General features: G+C 42.4%; 1 protein-coding gene across 1 annotated transcript in view; it reads right to left on the reverse strand.

Moving 5' to 3' along the window:
- LOC126188359 (lachesin-like) overlaps positions 1–18,265 on the reverse strand; it is a 724,055-nt gene that overhangs the window by 88,349 nt on the left and 617,441 nt on the right. Inside the window, exon 8 of the mRNA XM_049929958.1 lies at positions 8,979–9,262. Coding sequence (XP_049785915.1) covers positions 8,979–9,262 — 284 coding nt within the window. The remainder of the gene's footprint in view (positions 1–8,978; positions 9,263–18,265) is intronic.

Below are 18,265 nucleotides of genomic sequence, written 5' to 3' on the forward strand. Positions count from 1 at the left end.
CCTGTCTCCGTAAAACTGTCTGACGTAGTCAAGGCAGATTATTCACCCTTCAGGAAAGCGAGTGGTGACTCGATTGCAATGAAACCTCGTTTCGTTTGAAAATAGGATGTGTGGTTAAAAAGACTTCAAGGTGAAATATGTATCTCCCGAACGCCATCTGCCTGTCAAAATCTTGACCCTGGACCTCATGATGCAAATGTAGGTGGTGTAGGTGAACCAACTGAGTTTATAGTATTCACATAACAGGAGCCGCCTGATGATCAACTGTATAAACAGCGTCGTGATATTGTGAAGGCATCGACAAATTTCGGACAAGAAAGCGCTTTGATAGTAATGAGCGGCCAGTGTTTTTTTGCAACAAGCCAGTGACCAACAACTAAGAAGACGTCGTTGCACACTCGTAAGTGTGAAGGCTGGTGGTGTCATATTTCGGGATATAAGTCTTAGTGAAGCTCTTAAGCCTCTAAAGCGTTTCCTCTAACTTCCCTAAAGAGCGGAGGATCGTCACGCGTTTGGTCACCTGAGACAATGCGCAGGGTTACAGGAGCTATGTACTCACCTATGGCCGCGTGTTGTTATCGTTCCAGTCTAACACACCTTCTCTTCCGTTGTGGTATAAAATAGAACTTAAAAAAGCGTACACACTCAGTACTTGAACTTACCTACGAATATCTTGCAAGTTCTTTAGACACAAACTGAGATAAGATGGACTTAATGTGCAACAGATTGATGTGATGTACAGTTTATTCACATAAGTGTTTACTTTCCATGGATTCATCAGTTCTGTCGCAATTCTACAATAAGATGAGGAATGACATAGTTGAAAAAGTCTGTATTAGCATGTGCAGTGGAAGTTTACTGTATGGAACTAATATATCATTGGCTAATCCTATGTGTTACTAAGATGAGTACTAATAATTAGAACTAAAGTGATATAACATATAGTCATCGCTGGTGATAACTTCATCAAAAGTCTTTATTGACACTTTAAAAATGTTACCCGTTACATGATGTACAATATTGTCGTTTAACATAGAGTTACTAGTTGTAATAGAATAGTGTTAATAGTTCATGTTAATTATATAAAATATTATGCAAGGTGAAAATATAAAAATAAACTTAATAAAATATTGATATGTTTCAGTTTTTTCTGACATAATGGAAGAAATTAATTGTAATGACTTTTACTAAGATACTAAGGTTTTTATTAATTTAAACAGGCAGTTACAGGGATAATGTGAAAAAATGCTTAAGAAATTTGTTAGTAAGCTTTAAAAGGAAAAGTTAAGTAAGAATTTAGTTTAATTTTTTGGTATAGAATGCAAGATATTCTTTTAATGATTGTTTAAGTGACGCCATATTTTGACCAAATGTCTAGCATATTACTTTTTTTACATCCAAGACAACATTTTAAGGGGTTTACATAGACAGTTTACTGGGAACGATGGTGGATTTGTCTCTTCTCTTCTAGCTAGATTGGTATTTATGCATACAACCATGAATACAATTTGTTTAGAATATGTATTACTCTGGCTATAGATCTGTTTATTTGTTTTGTATAGAAATATAATTTTACACAGATTTCAAAACTGTGTATAAAGCGAACACAAATGTATAGGTGGGAAATGCCTAGACCCAAATGAATATTTTTAGTAAATAAATGCAATTGTTTGTTAGTAAATGCCATTGCTAGTAAGACCAAACATAAAGAGAAATCAAATGTAGTGTTGTGCAGTAAACAATGAAATGAAAGTAAATGGAATACATATTATGCTACTGAAGAGTAATTGGTAATGTATTGAACAGATTGATCCCTGTATTGAGTCACAGTAAGTTACTCTGTTAAACACACATTTGAATCTAAAGGGACGAGTACACATAGAGATGTTTTGAAATTTATAGTAACTGGGCTCAAAATGTTTGGTAATTGGACTTTTGATTCCATGCTGTCAGACAATTATAAAGGCTTCTCAAAATTTATTATATAAATGTCAGCTATATTACATAATCACATAAACAACAAATGTACATTATTGTCTTATTAACACCTTTAGAAAATTCGTTCTGGTGGTGATATTCTCTTAAATCAAATCTTCTAACAAAATATATAGATATTGATAATATAGAGAATGACAGTTTTACATCATATTGAATGTGAATAATTATAAGTCATACACAACATAATTTCTCAGATGTGTCAAAAAAACCTTATGCAGAAACAGTTCATACTTTCAACTAATTTAAGTGCTATAACTGACACTGAATTAGTTCATAGGAAATATTTATAAATGAAGAAGACCTACTTTTGTGGAAGAGCTCGTTGTAGATAAGGTTGTTTCGCTTCCAACTCCAAGTAACATGAATGGGTACATTATCGAACATATCACATATCCATTAGTACATAAAATATTCTAGCTCTTAGCAACATTTACAAAATAACGTCATATTCACATTATGTAATGCAATATCGAATTTGCTCCAACAGCATTCCACAAGAAAACATCATTTCCACTCCATATAACAACATTTTGTGTATCACTTTATCAAACAACTGCTACTTCAAGTAACTTGTACAACTTGGTGTTGCTGCCTGCCCTTGCAGTTTGCCCCAAAAATGAATTAATCTCAATAGTATTCTGACACAAACATAAATTAGAAAAATGGATAAAATTCTGGTACACAAAATAAGTTGGGAACACGTATTATAATGAAGAACGAAATTAGGTTAATTTAGTCCGAACAGTTTTTTAGATACTGTTGTAAATGATTCACTGCTTCATCTTCGTTTCGTGCTAGCGTCTAAGTTACAGCAGCCAGAAAACAAACTAGCAGCCAGTTATGTGACTGACGCACCAGTGGCATAACTTCTGTCAGATTATTAAGAGTTAATGATTGTCTGTATGTTTTTCATAGATACCAATTTCAGATGAACAGTTTACGTGTTTCTAAATAAAATACAAGTAAGAAAAGAAGCATTTGAGGGGCGTAAAATTATTTTACTTTTTTGTAGCAATAAATGTCTAAATGCTTAAATATTTAATACACACTTGCGAATTGTTCATGCAGTATTAACATTATGTAAATTATTTCTGTCGATACAATAACTCACCACCTCTTGAAATTTAAATGAGTGAAACAATGCAGCCGCATTTTCGAGTGGACGTGTAACAGCTGACATTACTGACACATCCACCACGTCAGTCAAGCTAGATAGCTTTCAACGAGCTGAAAATTTTTACCGTCGCTCTACAGAATCTAACCCATATCTCTCGTCCTTCCAACACCTCCATCACTCTCATTTGCTGACACCTCCCCCTCGCCATATGCTGTTCTCGTTTCCATTGCATATACACAATGAACCAACACATGTTGTTACTCGTACCATTCGTGTGTAAAGAGAGAGACAATAATAGTACATGGACAGTTTCTATGTAACACAGTTCCACTTACAGAATCGCAACATCAACAATAAACCCGAAAACGAGCCGCAAATCAACAAGTTTTCGTAGTTTTTGAGAATAAACATCGCAAAACCTTACATTTCGCTTGTCTAAATGTCTCCACTGACTTGGTTCCCCATGTGTTCGTACAGTCTTCTTTCATATTTATTATGATATCCAGTTCAGAAATCCATTGTTCACATAATATAAAAATAGTCAGAAAATATTATGCATATTACAAAGGAGGAAACAACAAGCGTAAATAGAACTATTTCCAAATTACTACAACAACATCGACTTGTTCTTTTGAAGCTGAATCACATAAAAACTTAGCTGACACTATTTACGTCCAAGCGAATCTGCGATATTTGACCATTCACGTTATGCAAAGAAATACTTCAAGTTGCAGATGGTATAACCTGCAAGGAAACCTAAAACTACGATCAGAACTGCGTGAATGTGTACTGTGGACACTTCTTTAAAATATACAAATCGAAATTTGTACTGATTTAGCAAAAGCGAAAACAAAAAAGCTTTGGTATATAAAGTATGTGTAGAGAAACGAATGTCATTGGAACTGGTTTACCCACAATTTAGTAACAAATGGCGTCAGATGGATATGTCAGGTAAATAGAAAATAACAAGTAATTTGTGACGCATCTACACCAGGCGACTCAAATATGTCGTGTGACTGTAGAATCCTTGAAAATGTGCTTGATTTACCCTGACATTTGGGCAATGTGATATGTAGAGAGAGAAGCATCCTTCGCCGAAAATTCTTCGCATAACGTTTCTACTGCAAACATATTGTTTTAATCGGTGTCGTAGTTCGTCCCGAGTAGAATTTAGTGATTGTTTTAAACAAGGTGTGTTATAAGAAATAACAGATTCACATAGTTGAAATGCTAAGCACAAAACGAGGGAAAATGCTCATTTTAAACCGGGAAAAGCAAAGCAATCTTGTCTATCTCTTGTTATAACAAAATGTTTATAGTATCTAACCTTTCTAATATATATCTTAGGTATTTCATAAGTAGTTAAAGATATGGAAAAGCGATTTTCAGTGACTGTAATTAAAGATAGAAGTGCTTCATTGTATGATCAATATATACTGACACAGTGAAACAGATTCCTTTAAATGGAACAATATGATTGTTTCGGCAGCGGCATTTGAATTATTTTCAGAAGGGGAGTAACGGGACATGAGGACTGTAATGTTTTCTCATAGAGGAAGAGGTGAAAGTGATATATCTGGACAATATGGTCTGTCGTCAAATAGGAAGGGCGAGCTCATTTTAGAGACTTCAAGCTCACGTTTAGACCTTTCGTGACTTTTTTTTCGGGAGGGTTATCCGAAGAATAAGATTGCTATAATAGCAACAGATTCTAGGCCGCACGCTGCAAGGTGTAAGTGCAAGCGCCTGACACATCCCCCAAGTGTTTTGTCGAGTGGGTAATACAGAAAATAAGATCCACACACGAGCAGCAGGTGCTAAGCCGCACATTGTTTGAGCTAGGGGCCAACGTACAAGCGTCTGAGAAATGTGGAGGTGCTACAGTACGCAACAGTTGACATGGCCATATCGGTCGCACTGCAGCAGTTACAGCTACTAAAAACGGAGTCCATGATTCTCTTGCCTCCCTCCCCCCTCCAAACATCGGTGATACATCTATGGGTAATATTTATAAAGCTGCCTAGCGTAACTGCGGTCGAGATTCAGCGTCAGATCTATCAAGTGCTGCACGTCAGGGATAGGAAGACACAGCATTGCTCAAGGAGTAAGCGTTATAAGGTCGTGAAAATGTCCATGTTCAAGCGACGGTCTTGTGGAGGCGGTACAGCAGTGTCCCATGGATGAACCCAAAAAGAAAATATTAGGACGAACACGCAGATTTTTATGGGGCATACGTATAAGCAGTAATGAAGATGACATTCACGGTAAATAGGAAATAACACATAAACTGATCAGACAGTTAAAAGGAACAGATAAAGATACTGTAAACATAAATATCTTTCCTCCAGAGGAGAGGATATATCGCTATCAGAAACTAATAAATATCTTTCCTCCAGATGAGAGGATATATCGCTATCAGAAAGTATAAAATAATATCAAGTGGGAGAGCCAAGGAAAGAAGAAGAGGAGGTGGGGAGAGACCAAACAGCTTTGGCAGACTTAAAACAGGTATCCAAGTAAAAAAAAAAAAAGAAAGAAAAGAAAAAAAAGCTAGTAGAGCACCTACAACTCAGAACAAATAAAATATCGTGGGACATTTCTAGAATTTAGATTGTTCCAGCACAATAATATGTGCTAGCATACATGTGAAATACCAGAAGCGTGGTGAGGAGCACGAATTATTTCACTGTTCACCAAATGAGACACAAATAGCACAAATAATTGCAGCAGAATCAGTCTTCTGGCTGCTTCTTATAAAAAACTACAGCAAAATAGTTAATAAAAGGCTTCTGATTATACTAGAAGAGCGAGCGGGCTTTCGTAAAGGAAAATCCTTTGCCGGCGACATTCTCACGCTGAAACGAACTGTAGAAAGAAGACGAGAACTTAGTATGGAAACAAACCTAGCATATATCGACTATGAAAAAGAATTTCACTGCATACAAAGAAAAATCTCTTGTTATTGATGGAGAAAAGGGGCTTCCGCAAGCACGTGAAAATGGTATGCCGAGGTGTAAGTTAGAAATACCAAAATAAGAATAGAAAAATGAGAAGAACCGGTACTAGAAAGGAGATGAACGAGGAACTTAGGCTAGTATGTTATCAACACAGCTCAACGTCTACCTGATCAGGAAATATATGAAGGACATTAAAACAAGGTATATGAATTGGGTCACATAAATTTTTAAATCCAATTTTTTGCCGACGGACAGCTAATAGCACACGAAATTGAAAACAAACAACAAGTAACTTTAATTAGATTAGCCAATGTTATATATTGTAACATCAAGATAACAACAAAGAAAACAAAAAGAAAAGCTTCTTTTGTAAAACATCCCATATGGTGTAAGGAATCATCTGTACATAACAACATAACAAGTGTCTCATTTCCAGTAACTAGAATGTGACATAACTTTTGAAGAAGAGAAGGATATAAATAAGTGAATTAACACCTATCGACATGTATGTGGTACGACAAGAAGAACATTAAATATTAATACGAGAAAAGAAACCCTTTTGATATTTTACAATGTTACGGCATTACCTACAGTAACAGTATAGCACAAAGTTGTTCATTAAGGTCAAGAGACTTAAGACAAATTGAAACATCTGTAATGAAGCGTGTTAAAACAGTGAAAGTCTGTGCAAGGGAAAAGAAAATAAGAAATAAGGGAAGGACTGGGGATACAGCCATGAGATGTGAAAGTAATGTAAGGAAAGCAGAATCAGAAAGAGAAAGTAGATGTGTGTGTGTCACCTCAGAGGATCCCTCGACAAGCGATGGAACACAATCCTATTGGACGAAAGAGAGGGGCGTGGCGAAGGAAGAGACGGTGAGGCTGGAACGGACTTTAAGGCCTAGTCCTGAATTGGAAGAAGAATGAAGAGCCGTCGCTCTTTACGACAATACAACTGACCAATGATTTCCAATAGACATTCCGATCTTGGCGACTGCAATGGACTATTCGAATTTGAGGCGTGGAAATACCCAGTGTGGGTACTGTACTGATCCAGGAGAGTCATGTATACAGGGCGTAACCGAACATCACCAAATTTTCAGATGGTCTTCAGTGACATTTCCTGATTATTTTGGTATTGAGGCACCATAATACCTGGAATGCCGTTACAGAGTATTTGCTTTTCATCGAATTTCTCTCTCCCATTTATGTTTGAATTTACATTGCACTCAAAATACCTACTCAACGTTGCTAATGTTATCAGTATGCCCTATATGTCCTGTTTCGTAACAAATTTGTTCCATTCACTCAAGATACTAGCCGTCTTGTGCCCACTTCACTCTTCGCCATTAAGTTAGCATTCGGTACTGCTCTGTTCTGTCTCGGATATGTTAGTCCGACAGTGTCAGGTAGTACGTTGAGAGTCATACACAGCGGTATGGACAGGTTTACTGACGAATTGGCCGATATGTACGTCGTGTATGGGTTCACTGAATGAAACGGAAGAGCTTCACAGCTCATATATGGCAACCACATCGCTCTTATTTTGCACTAATCTCTGCTGTACGGTTTGGTGATAGAATATTACAGGCTTTCTCGCTGTTGTAAAATTAATGCATTCCTACCAAGGTGAATAGGTTTAAGCCGAATAAAACAATCCTACGTTATTACTCTGTAACGACCCACTTAAGGCTAGAGGTTCCTATACCAAAATTACCAAAATACTCACACAATGTCCGTGACGGACCTCCGAAATGTAGTCAGTGGAGTTCGGTTTCACCTCGTGTACAGCTCAATGCTCAATGTATGCCTATTAACTGCAGGTTTCATACTGGCGGTGGAGAGGGGATGCATCTGAGGCAGATCTTTCGCCATAATAATGCCCTTCCTACTACCTAAATCTCTTCTTGCTTAGGGGGAAGGTATACCTAGTCGGTCAACATTTTCACTGTTAAGAAAAGCAGAAACAGCTGTCGCATTATGACTTCAGTTCCAGGAAGGAGAAACAGACATCTTGGACTCAAGGACAACAACGTTGTTCGTACGGTACAACTAAATTTTTCGTCACAGTTGAATATGTTGAAAAGTAACTGAAAGAAGACGTTTCCTTCTGTTTATGGTCTTATGAAAATTAACTTTCTTGATGATGCTAATACCAGGAATACAATACTATCTTCCTAATCAGTAACTATCACAGAGTTTCCTCACTCCGTTAGAAAAAAAAGAAAAAAAAAGAAAAACGGACATCTCGGTGAAACGCAGTGTAACACAGCAACGCACCATCGTTTGACGCATCCCTGATTTTTTTTACATTTTTAATTGTTTATGAAACACTGTGTTGGGGGTTCACTTTAATTAGAAACTCTTTTGATTTTGTAGTGATACCAGAAACTTCTCGCAGGGGAGGTCCAATTGACGACGGTGTGAATCTTTCTACTCCGAAACGAGGAAAGGCCGGACTAGTAGTTGGAACAATGTGTGGTACTGAGTCATAACATGTGACGTCACTTGATGTTTGTATTCGAAGTGCTCATTCCTTTCGGAAAGGGCGTAATTATTTCTTGATTTGATGATACGGTGCTCTCATTTCAAGTGAATAAACAGACTAGTTGAGCTGTCTACTTCCAGGTAAATGTCAGCCCAGACAAGATCTCCAGGTTACTCGGAGTGTCTCGACTTGAGGTAAAGAACGGAACGACACGTTATTTGGGTGAGCCACAGTGTTGGGTTTAGGCGCCTAGCGCGGCTGACCACGCTGTCGCGATGGCTGCCCCCAGGAGGGGCAGCGCTGGAAGACGACTGGGGGCGGACACGCCTCCCGCCTGGTACAGCAGGGTGGGCCGCGTGGGGGCGGCGTGGTGCGGCGCTCCACGGCCCCCGGGCTGGGCTGCGGGCGTGGTGGCGGCGGGGGCGGCGGCGGCGGCGGCCAGCGCGTTGGAGTCGCGGCCCAGCTCCGCCTCCAGGTCGGCCTCGAACGGCTGCTCGCGGTGCGGGTCCGGCAGCGGCTGCCCGCCGCCCCCGCCTCCGCCCCCGGCGCCGTCCGGCGGCTGCCTCATCTGCATGCGGCCCTTCTTGCGCTTCACGTGCGAGCCCTGCTGCTCCTTGTGGTGCGCCTGCAACTTCTTGCGCGGCGTCGGCGGCGGATGGGCGTGCGTGGCGGCTGTCGTTGTCTTAGGCGGCAGGTGTAGCTCTGCAACGTCGATGGGAAAGACCACAGCGTTAGTTTATGTAAAACAACACCATAACAGCGTTCCTATGCTACAGTTCACCTGAAGCCTGTTTCAATATGCGAGTATCTCCTCCAAAATAAAATTAGCATCAATAAAACCGCCAACCATCTGATTGACATCTTGACATGCTGCAACAGTGTTATCAAATGTAGCGTGCGAACGGGCATTACAGTAATTGCACTGCTACCACTAATCAGTATTTCGCCATCAAGCCCATATCGGTAGCCTAGCACGAGCATCCGTTCAGTGACCACTGTATTACCGAAATCCAGAACACTTCGGCAGCGCTGCTGCAAGTGGACCGTCTGACTCCTGGGTGTCTGATTACCGACGCACATGACCGTAGCGCATATTAATACTGACCGTCCAGCTGACGAGAGGTTCGGAATCGGGAACAGTTGTGGAGCAGCGTAGTGCAGTGAGGTCGACGAGGCACTGCCTCTGACCCACCATCTGTGTTTGCCATACTACAGGGCCTACTGCATTGGGGATCATGCCTTAGCACCAAATGGCCTGTCGGTCGAAATAGGACCTTCATAGACGCTGATCTCGTGGTGACAGCCGTCGCCAGGTCCTGCCGGCCAGACACTGAGGTCTGGGTTTGCTCCCAGATGGTAAATGCTAACGTCACTCGCCGCAGCTGGGGTAGACCACCAGCCCGGCTTGTTAGTAGTGTAACAGTTCCAACATCTGATACAGGTCTGCTGTGCGTCTACCTGGAAAGGTTCATCGATTCCCGAGACCGACTGAGTCACTTTGCTGCAGATGAGTATAAGGTGACACTCCGTTGCGAGGACCACAGGTTCGACAGTTTCTCCCCACCTGGCAGACGCGGTCATAAGACTTGACCAAAGAAGTGAACCAGCTGATACTAAGCTGAACGTGACTGGATTTGCCCTCTCCTACCAGTAGGAAACTCCTACTCCTACATTTGATGCTCACGCTGAACCCCAAGGCAGACCGACCCATAGGATGGATGGTGGATGGAGAATGGTGATAGATGGTCACATGGATGGTGGGTGAGAAGCGATGGTCCTTAGACCCATAGTGGTAGACTGCTCCACGTCAGTCACTAATTCAGCGCCTCTTAACGGTTAGAGGGCCGGTACTTTTATGTACCAGGATCGATTTTACTGTGCAGCAGACGATCTGAGTCACTTGGCTGCAGATGAGCACTTCGTTGCGAGGACCACAGGTCCTCACCTGCCAGACACGGTCATAAGACTTGACCAAATAAGTGAACCAGCTGATACCAAGTTGAACGTGACTGGATTTGCCCTCTCCTACCAGTAGGAAACTCCTACTCCTACATTTGATGCTCACGCTGAACCCCAAGGCAGACCGACCCATAGGATTGATGGTGGATGGAGTATGGTGATAGATCGTCACATGGATGGTGGGTGAGAAGCGATGTTCCTTAGACCCATAGTGGTAGACTGCTCCACGTCAGCCACTAATTCAACGCCTCTTAACGGTTAGAAAGCTGGTACATTTACGTGCCAGGGTCGAGTTTGCTGTTCAGCAGGCGATCTGAGTCACTTGGCTGCAGATGAGTATATGGTGGCACTTCGTTGCGAGGACCACAGGTCCTCACCTGCCAGACACGGTCATAAGACTTGACCAAATAAGTGAACCAGCTGATACCAAGTTGAACGTGACTGTATTTGCCCTCTCCTACCAGTAGGAACCTCCTACTCCTACATTTGATGCTCACGCTGAACCCCAAGGCAGACCGACCCATAGGATGGATGGTGGATGGAGAATGGTGATAGATCGTCACATGGATGGTGGGTGAGAAGCGACGTTCCTTAGACTCATAGTGGTAGACTGCTCCACGTCAGCCACTAATTCAACGCCTCTTAACGGTTACAAGGCCGGTACTTTTACGTGGCAGGGTCGAGTTTGCTGTTCAGCAGACGATCTAACTGACGCATAGTCCAACTTTCCGCAACGCTGCTGAGGTGCTACGATTTTCGATAATACCAAGCAGTTGTGCTGGTGTAATAAGGGCCGTGCGATGATAAAATGCACCGGCAGGTGATTACTGAATACAAGTGATTACAGATTGCACCTGTCAGCTTCGCTACATAAGATATACTTGCTGTAATGTCTTTGATTGTAAAGTAGGGCATCCATCCACGTTTACCCACTGTATGATTTGTTGATAATGTGGATTCTAATATAAGTAAACCGCTTTTTAAGAAGTGTACTATACAATTATTTGAAAATGGTTTCGTAGCTGAAACTGAGCAGTAGTGATAACAAAATAAAAAATAAATAAATATTTATCACATCCAATGGCAACTAATTTGGGAGAAAGTTGTCATGTTGACAACTTGTGCTGGATGTAGACACTTGTAACGACACATTAAATTCGATATAGTCACTCTCACAATTTTATTTCTTTTGTTTGTTAAGTCATTTAGAACTAAGAGTGGATCATGTAGTGTACAATAACATACATACTGGACGAAACAGATTTCCGATTTCTTACTGGATTGGGACATTGAAATAACTGAAAGGTTCAAATGGTTCAAATGGCTCTGAGCACTATGGGACTTAACATCTGTAGTCATCAGTCCCCTAGAACTTAGAACTACTTAAACCTAAGTAACCTAAGACATCACACACATCCATGCCCGAGGCAGGATTCGAACCTGCGACCGTAGCGGTCACGCGGTTCCAGACTGAAGCGCCTAGAACCGCACGGCCACACCAGCCGGCTAACTAACTGAAAGGTGACACATGAAAATGTTTCCTGGATTGAGATATGTGGGTTCAAATCCTGGTCCAGTAAAAAGTTTCATGTATCGCCAATGAGATATTTCAATGCCCCAGTCCAGCAAGTAGACGGAAATTTCTTTCGTCGTTTAACAACTAAATTCACAAAATGCTGATGAAACAAAGGCTGTTCCACTCTCGATTCAAAAGGGAACGCACAAATGACGACGGGCAAAGATCAGTAGAGATTCGTACATATGTGAAAAGATCGACGCTCGAAGTAGACCTTAGCAAAAGGTCCGGCCGAGAACCTGAGAAAATTCTCGTCCTGTGTAAAATCTGTAAGCGGGCCTGAGGCCTCCATCCAGTCACTCGTCGACCAGTCTGGTATGGCCGTTGAAGGCAACAAATTGGAAGCCGAAGTTTTAAATTCAGAGTTGTACGAAGTCTTTCACGCTGTAGAATCGTACAGTCATGCAATCATTTGACCATAGAACGGACTTCCCGTTGATATACAGGGTTATTACAAATGATTGAAGCGATTTCACAGCTCTACTATAACTTTATTATTTGAGATATTTTCACAATGCTTTGCACACACATACAAAAACTCAAAAAGTTTTTTTATTCATTCACAAATGTTCGATATGTGCCCTTTAGTGATTCGGCAGACATCAAGCCGATAATCAAGTTCCTCCCACACTCAGCGCAGCATGTCCCCATCAATGAGTTCGAAAGCATCGTTCATGCGAGCTCGCAGTTCTGGCACGTTTCTTGGTAGAGGAGGTTTAAACACTGAATCTTTCACATAACCCCACAGAAAGAAATCGCATGGGGTTAAGTCGGGAGAGCGTGGAGGCCACATGACATGAATTGCTGATCATAATCTCCACCACGATCGATCCATCGGTTTTCCAATCTCCTGTTTAAGAAATGCGGAACATCATGATGGAAGTGCGGTGGTGCACCATCCTGTTGAAAGATGAAGTCGGCGCTGTCGGTCTCCAGTTCTGGCATGAGCCAATTTTCCGCGGGCTACGCGTGAAACTTGCCCGCACGCGTTCAACCTTTTCTTCGCTCACTGCAGGCCGACCCGTTGATTTCCCCTTATAGAGGCATCCAGAAGCTTTAAACTGCGCATACCATCGCCGAATGGAGTTAGCAGTTGGTGGATCTTTGTTGAACTTCGTCCTGAAGTGTCGTTGCACTGTTCTGACTGACCGATGTGAGTGCATTTCAAGCACGACATACGCTTTCTCGGCTCCTGTCGCCATTTTGTCTCACTGCGCTCTCGAGTGCTCTGACGGCAGAAACCTGAAGTGCGGCTTCAGCCGAACAAAACTTTATGAGTTTTTCTACGTATCTGTAGTGTGTCGTGAGCATATGTCAATGAATGGAGCTACAGTGAATTTATGAAATCGCTTCAATCATTTGTAATAGCCCTGTACATAGTAATAAGCAAACTTATTTAGAGAAACAACTGAAAGAGTTGAAAACAAATACGTCACCATGCCCTGAGGGAGTCACAATTCGGTTTTACACAGAGTACTCTACGGCGCTGGCCTCTTATTTAGGTTGCATTTATCCTGAATCTCTCACCCAGCGGTAAGTGCGAAAGAACAAAAAAGCGCAGGTGACTCCTGAATATGAGAAGCGTTAATCCACGGACCCGTAAAATTTCATCAGTTTACTGCAGAGTTCTAGAACATATTGTGAATTCGAATGTAATGAATTTCTTAGGGATCGAAATGTTCAGAGCGCGAATCTGCACGATGTTAGAAAGCATCGCTCGTGCGAAACTCAGCTTGCCCTTTTCTCTAGGCTAACAGGAAGATACCGTATTTTTAGATTTCCGAAAAGCATTTGCCACAGTACACGAGTGCTGACTGTTAACGGAGCATACGGAATAGGCTTCTAGAAATGTGAATGGCTCGAAGACTTCTTAATTCCTGTCCTCGACGACAAGTTGTAAGTAGGCTGTTTAGGTTCTTATATTGGTAACGCCGCCACCACGTAGCGCTCTCTGTATGAAAATCACTGGCTGTGCTGTGTGCAGTCTGTGACTAGTTTGCATTGTTGTCTGCCATTGTAGTGTTGGGCAGCGGCAGCTGGATGTGAACAGCGCGTAGCGTTGCGCAGTTGGAGGTGAGCCGCCAGCAGTGGTGGATGTGGGGAGAGAGATGGCGGAGTTCTGAAATTTGTAAGACTGGATGTCAATTATGAATATTAAGGTAAATACATTGTTTGTTCTCTAAGATTGTGCTTAAACTGACACACAATATTTTTAGCGCAACGCAATCTGACTTACAAAAATCCCTACAAAGGAATGGCCCTGACTAACATTAACCTATACCTTTCACAAATCACTTACCTCACAAAAATCTTCATTACTCGAACTACTGCAATACAGCGAGCGCCACTACTGCCAGCTAAATAAAAGATTCAAACTACAGAAGGCACTAACTACTGATAGACTAGTTAGCAAATGAAAGATTTTAATAGAGAACAAACAATGTATTTACCTTAATAGTCCTAATATATATAGCAGTTCATGACAAATTTCAAAACTCCGCCATCTCTCTCCCCACATCCACCACTGCTGGCGGCTCACCTGCAACTGCGCAACGCTACGCGCTGTTCACATCCAGCTGCCGTTGCCCAACACTACAATGGCAGACAACAATGCAAACTAGCCACAGACTGCACACAGCACAGCCAGTGATTTTCATACAGAGAGCGCTACGTGGTGGCGGCGTTACCAATATAAGAACCTAAACAGCCCACTTACAAAGTGTTCATCACAGATTGCCAGGGAAGTGTGATAAAACCGCTGTTATTTGCCACATACATAAATAGTTTGTCAGACAGGGTGGACAGCATTCTACAGTCGTTTGCTGATGACACTGTGGAGTACAGTAAAATGTCGACGTTGTCTGTCAGTTGGACCATACCAGATGACTTAGACAAAATTTATAGTTGGGGTGATTAATGGCAGCTAGAACTAAATGTAGAAAAATATAAGCTAATGTGGCTGAGTAGGAACAACCAAACCCGTAATGTTCAGATACAACATAAGTAGAGCCGGCCGATGTGGCCGAGCGGTTCTGGGCGTTTCAGTCTGGAACCGCGCGGCTGCTACAGTCGCCGGTTCGAATCCTGCCTCGGGCATGGGTGTGTGTGATGTCCTTAGGTTAGTTACGTTTAAGTAGTTCTAAGTTCTAGGGGACTGATGACCTCAAATGTTAAGTCCCATAGTACTCAGAGCCATTTTTTTAACATTAATAGTGTCCATCTTGACACGCTCATGTCGTTTAAATGTCTCGGCGTAACGTTACAAAGCGATGTGAAACGGAACGAGAATGTGAGGACAGTTGGTGGGAAGGCTAATGGCCGACTTTTTGAACGTTATGTTATAACCGGCGCACGAGTGGTGGGATACAACATCTCCGAAGTAGCGATGAAATGGGGATTTTCCGGTGCGAACATTTCACGAGTTCACCGTGAATATCAGGAAACTGGGAAAGAAACAAATCTCCGACATCGCTGCGGCCGGAAGAAGATCCTGCAAGAACGGGACCAAGGACGACTTAAGAGAACCGTTGAACGGTACAGAAGTGCAACCCTTCCCCAAATTACTGCAGATTTCAGTGCCGGGCCATCAACAAGGGTCAGCGTGTAAAACATTCATCGAAACACCATCGATATGGAATTTCGGAGCCGAAGGCCCTCTCGTGTACCCTTGATGACTGGGCCCTTCAACACAGACATTGGACCGTTGATGACTGGAAAATGTTGCCTGGTCAGACGAGTTTTGTTTCAAATAGTATCGAGCGGATGGACATGTACGGGTATGGAGGCAGCCTTATGAATCTATGGACCCTGCATGTCAGCAGGGGACTGTTAAAGATGGTGGAAGCTCCGTAGTGGTGTGGGACGTGTGCAGCTGGAGTGATAAGGGACGTCTGGTACGTCTAGATACGACTCTGATCACCTGCGTCCATTCATGTTCATTGTGCATTCCGACGGACCGACGGACTTGGGCAATGTCAGCAGGACAGTGCGACACCCCACACGTCCACAATTGCTACAAGGTTGCTCCAGGAACACTCTTCTGAGTTTAAATATTTCCACTGGCCACCAAACTCCACAGACGTGAACATTATCATCATATCTGGGACGCCTTGCAACGTGCTGTTCAGAAGAGATCTCCACCTTTCGTACTCTTACGGATTTACGAACAGCCCTGCAGGATTCATGGTGTCAGTTCCCTCCAGCACTACTCCAGACAGTCAATGCCACGTCATGTTGCGGCACCTCTCCATGACAGCGGGGGCCCTACACGATATTAGGCAGGTGTACCAGTTTATTCAGTGTAGGACGCTTGTGCGAATTATTCTTGAGTGTATTGGATCCGCTCCTGGGCGGATTATTGACTCCAACATTTCTTTCGCGTTAGGACCACAAAGACAAGATACGAGAAATTAGGGCTCATAGACAGGCCTGTAGATAGTCGTTTTCCCTGAGTCTGTTCACTGTTTCCTAAGCGCCTGCTGAATAGGCAACCTTTCACCACTCTTCTGATTTCACAAGAGGTAAGCACGCACTAGTCCTGCAATGCGGCGCCACACAGCTAAAGATTGACGAAGGGGACGCCTGGCTGCAGGGACTTAGGAATCAGTACAGTTACATTTTTAAACGCTCAAGATAGGTGCGTATTTGGCACCTAGATCGTTGCTGAACTAGGGATCCTTAGAGGGACACATCGCAGCTTCATTCATGCTCTTGTCAACACTTCGCAGCTTCATTCATGCACTTGTCAATGTTTCCGCCTTCCCACGCCATCCTTCCCCATGATCACACCACGGGAAGGTGCGAATCGGAAGGGCTGCAAAAGATCACGCCGAAAGAATGTGCGGAACAGAAGGGCTGAGAAAGGATAAAAACCGTTGCTGCCTCAGATTTCGTGGAATGATCTTGTCTCTATTGGAGCCCCACTATACACCAGAGCAAACTCAGCTGTCGTGTTACGCTCAAAGATGTTAGGTCACGTCCAGACAAGGTGCAGCACTGACATGCCCTGAGATAAGGGTTGAAGTGTCCAGGGAGTGTCGGCAATGTCAAATATTTTCAAGAACGTCGTTCTGCTGTCCATTGCACTGACATTGCCGTTTTCTATCGCTGTTGTTGTTGTTGTGGTCTTCATTCCAGAGACTGGTTTGATGCAGCTCTCCATGCTACTCTACCCTGTACAAGCTTCTTCATCTCCCAGTACTTACTGCAGCCTACACCCTTCTGAATCTGCTTAGTGTATTCATCTCTTGGACTCCCTCTACGATTAATACCCTCCACGCTGCCCTCCAATACTAAATTGGTGATCCCGTGATGCCTCAGAACATGTCCTACGAACCGATCCCTTCCTCTCCTCAAGTTGTGCCACAAATTCCTCTTCTCCCCAATTCTATTCAATACCTCCTCATTAGTTATGTGATTTACCTATCTAATCTTCAGCAATCTTCTGTAGCCCCACATTTAGAAAGCTTTTATTCTCTTCTTGTCCAAACTATTTATCTTCCATGTTTCACTTCCATACATGGCTACATTCCATACAAATACTTTCAGAAACGACTTCCTGACACTTAAATCTATACTTTATATTAACAAATTTCTCTTTTTCAGAAACGCTTTCCTTGCCATTGTCAGTCTACATTTTATATACTCTCTACTTAGACCATAATAAGGTATTTTGCTCCCCAGTTACCAGAACTCCTTTACTACTTAAAGCGTCTCATTTCCTAATCTAATTACCACAGCATCACCTGATTTAATTCGAATACATTCCATTATCCTCGTTTTATTTTCGTTGATGTCCATCTTATATCCTCCTTTCAAGACAATGTCCATTCCGTCCAGCTGCTCTTCCAGGTCCTTTGGTGTTTCTGACAGAATTACAATGTCATCGGCGAACCTCAAAGTTTTTATTTCTTCTCAATGGATACTGATTCCTACACCGAATTTTTCATTTGTTTCCCTTACTGCTTACTCAATATACAGACTGAATAACATCGGGAATAGTCTACAATCCTGCCTCCGTCTCTTCCCAACCACTGCTTCCCTTTCATGCCTCTCTACTCTTATAACTGCCATCTGGTTTCTGTACAAATTGTAAATAGCCTTTCGCTCCCTGAATTTTACCCCTGCCACCTTCAGAATTTGAAAGAGAGTATTCCAGTCAACTTTTTCAA

This window comes from Schistocerca cancellata, chromosome 5, assembly GCF_023864275.1.
Source record: "Schistocerca cancellata isolate TAMUIC-IGC-003103 chromosome 5, iqSchCanc2.1, whole genome shotgun sequence".
NCBI classification, from domain to species: Eukaryota; Metazoa; Arthropoda; class Insecta; order Orthoptera; family Acrididae; genus Schistocerca; species Schistocerca cancellata.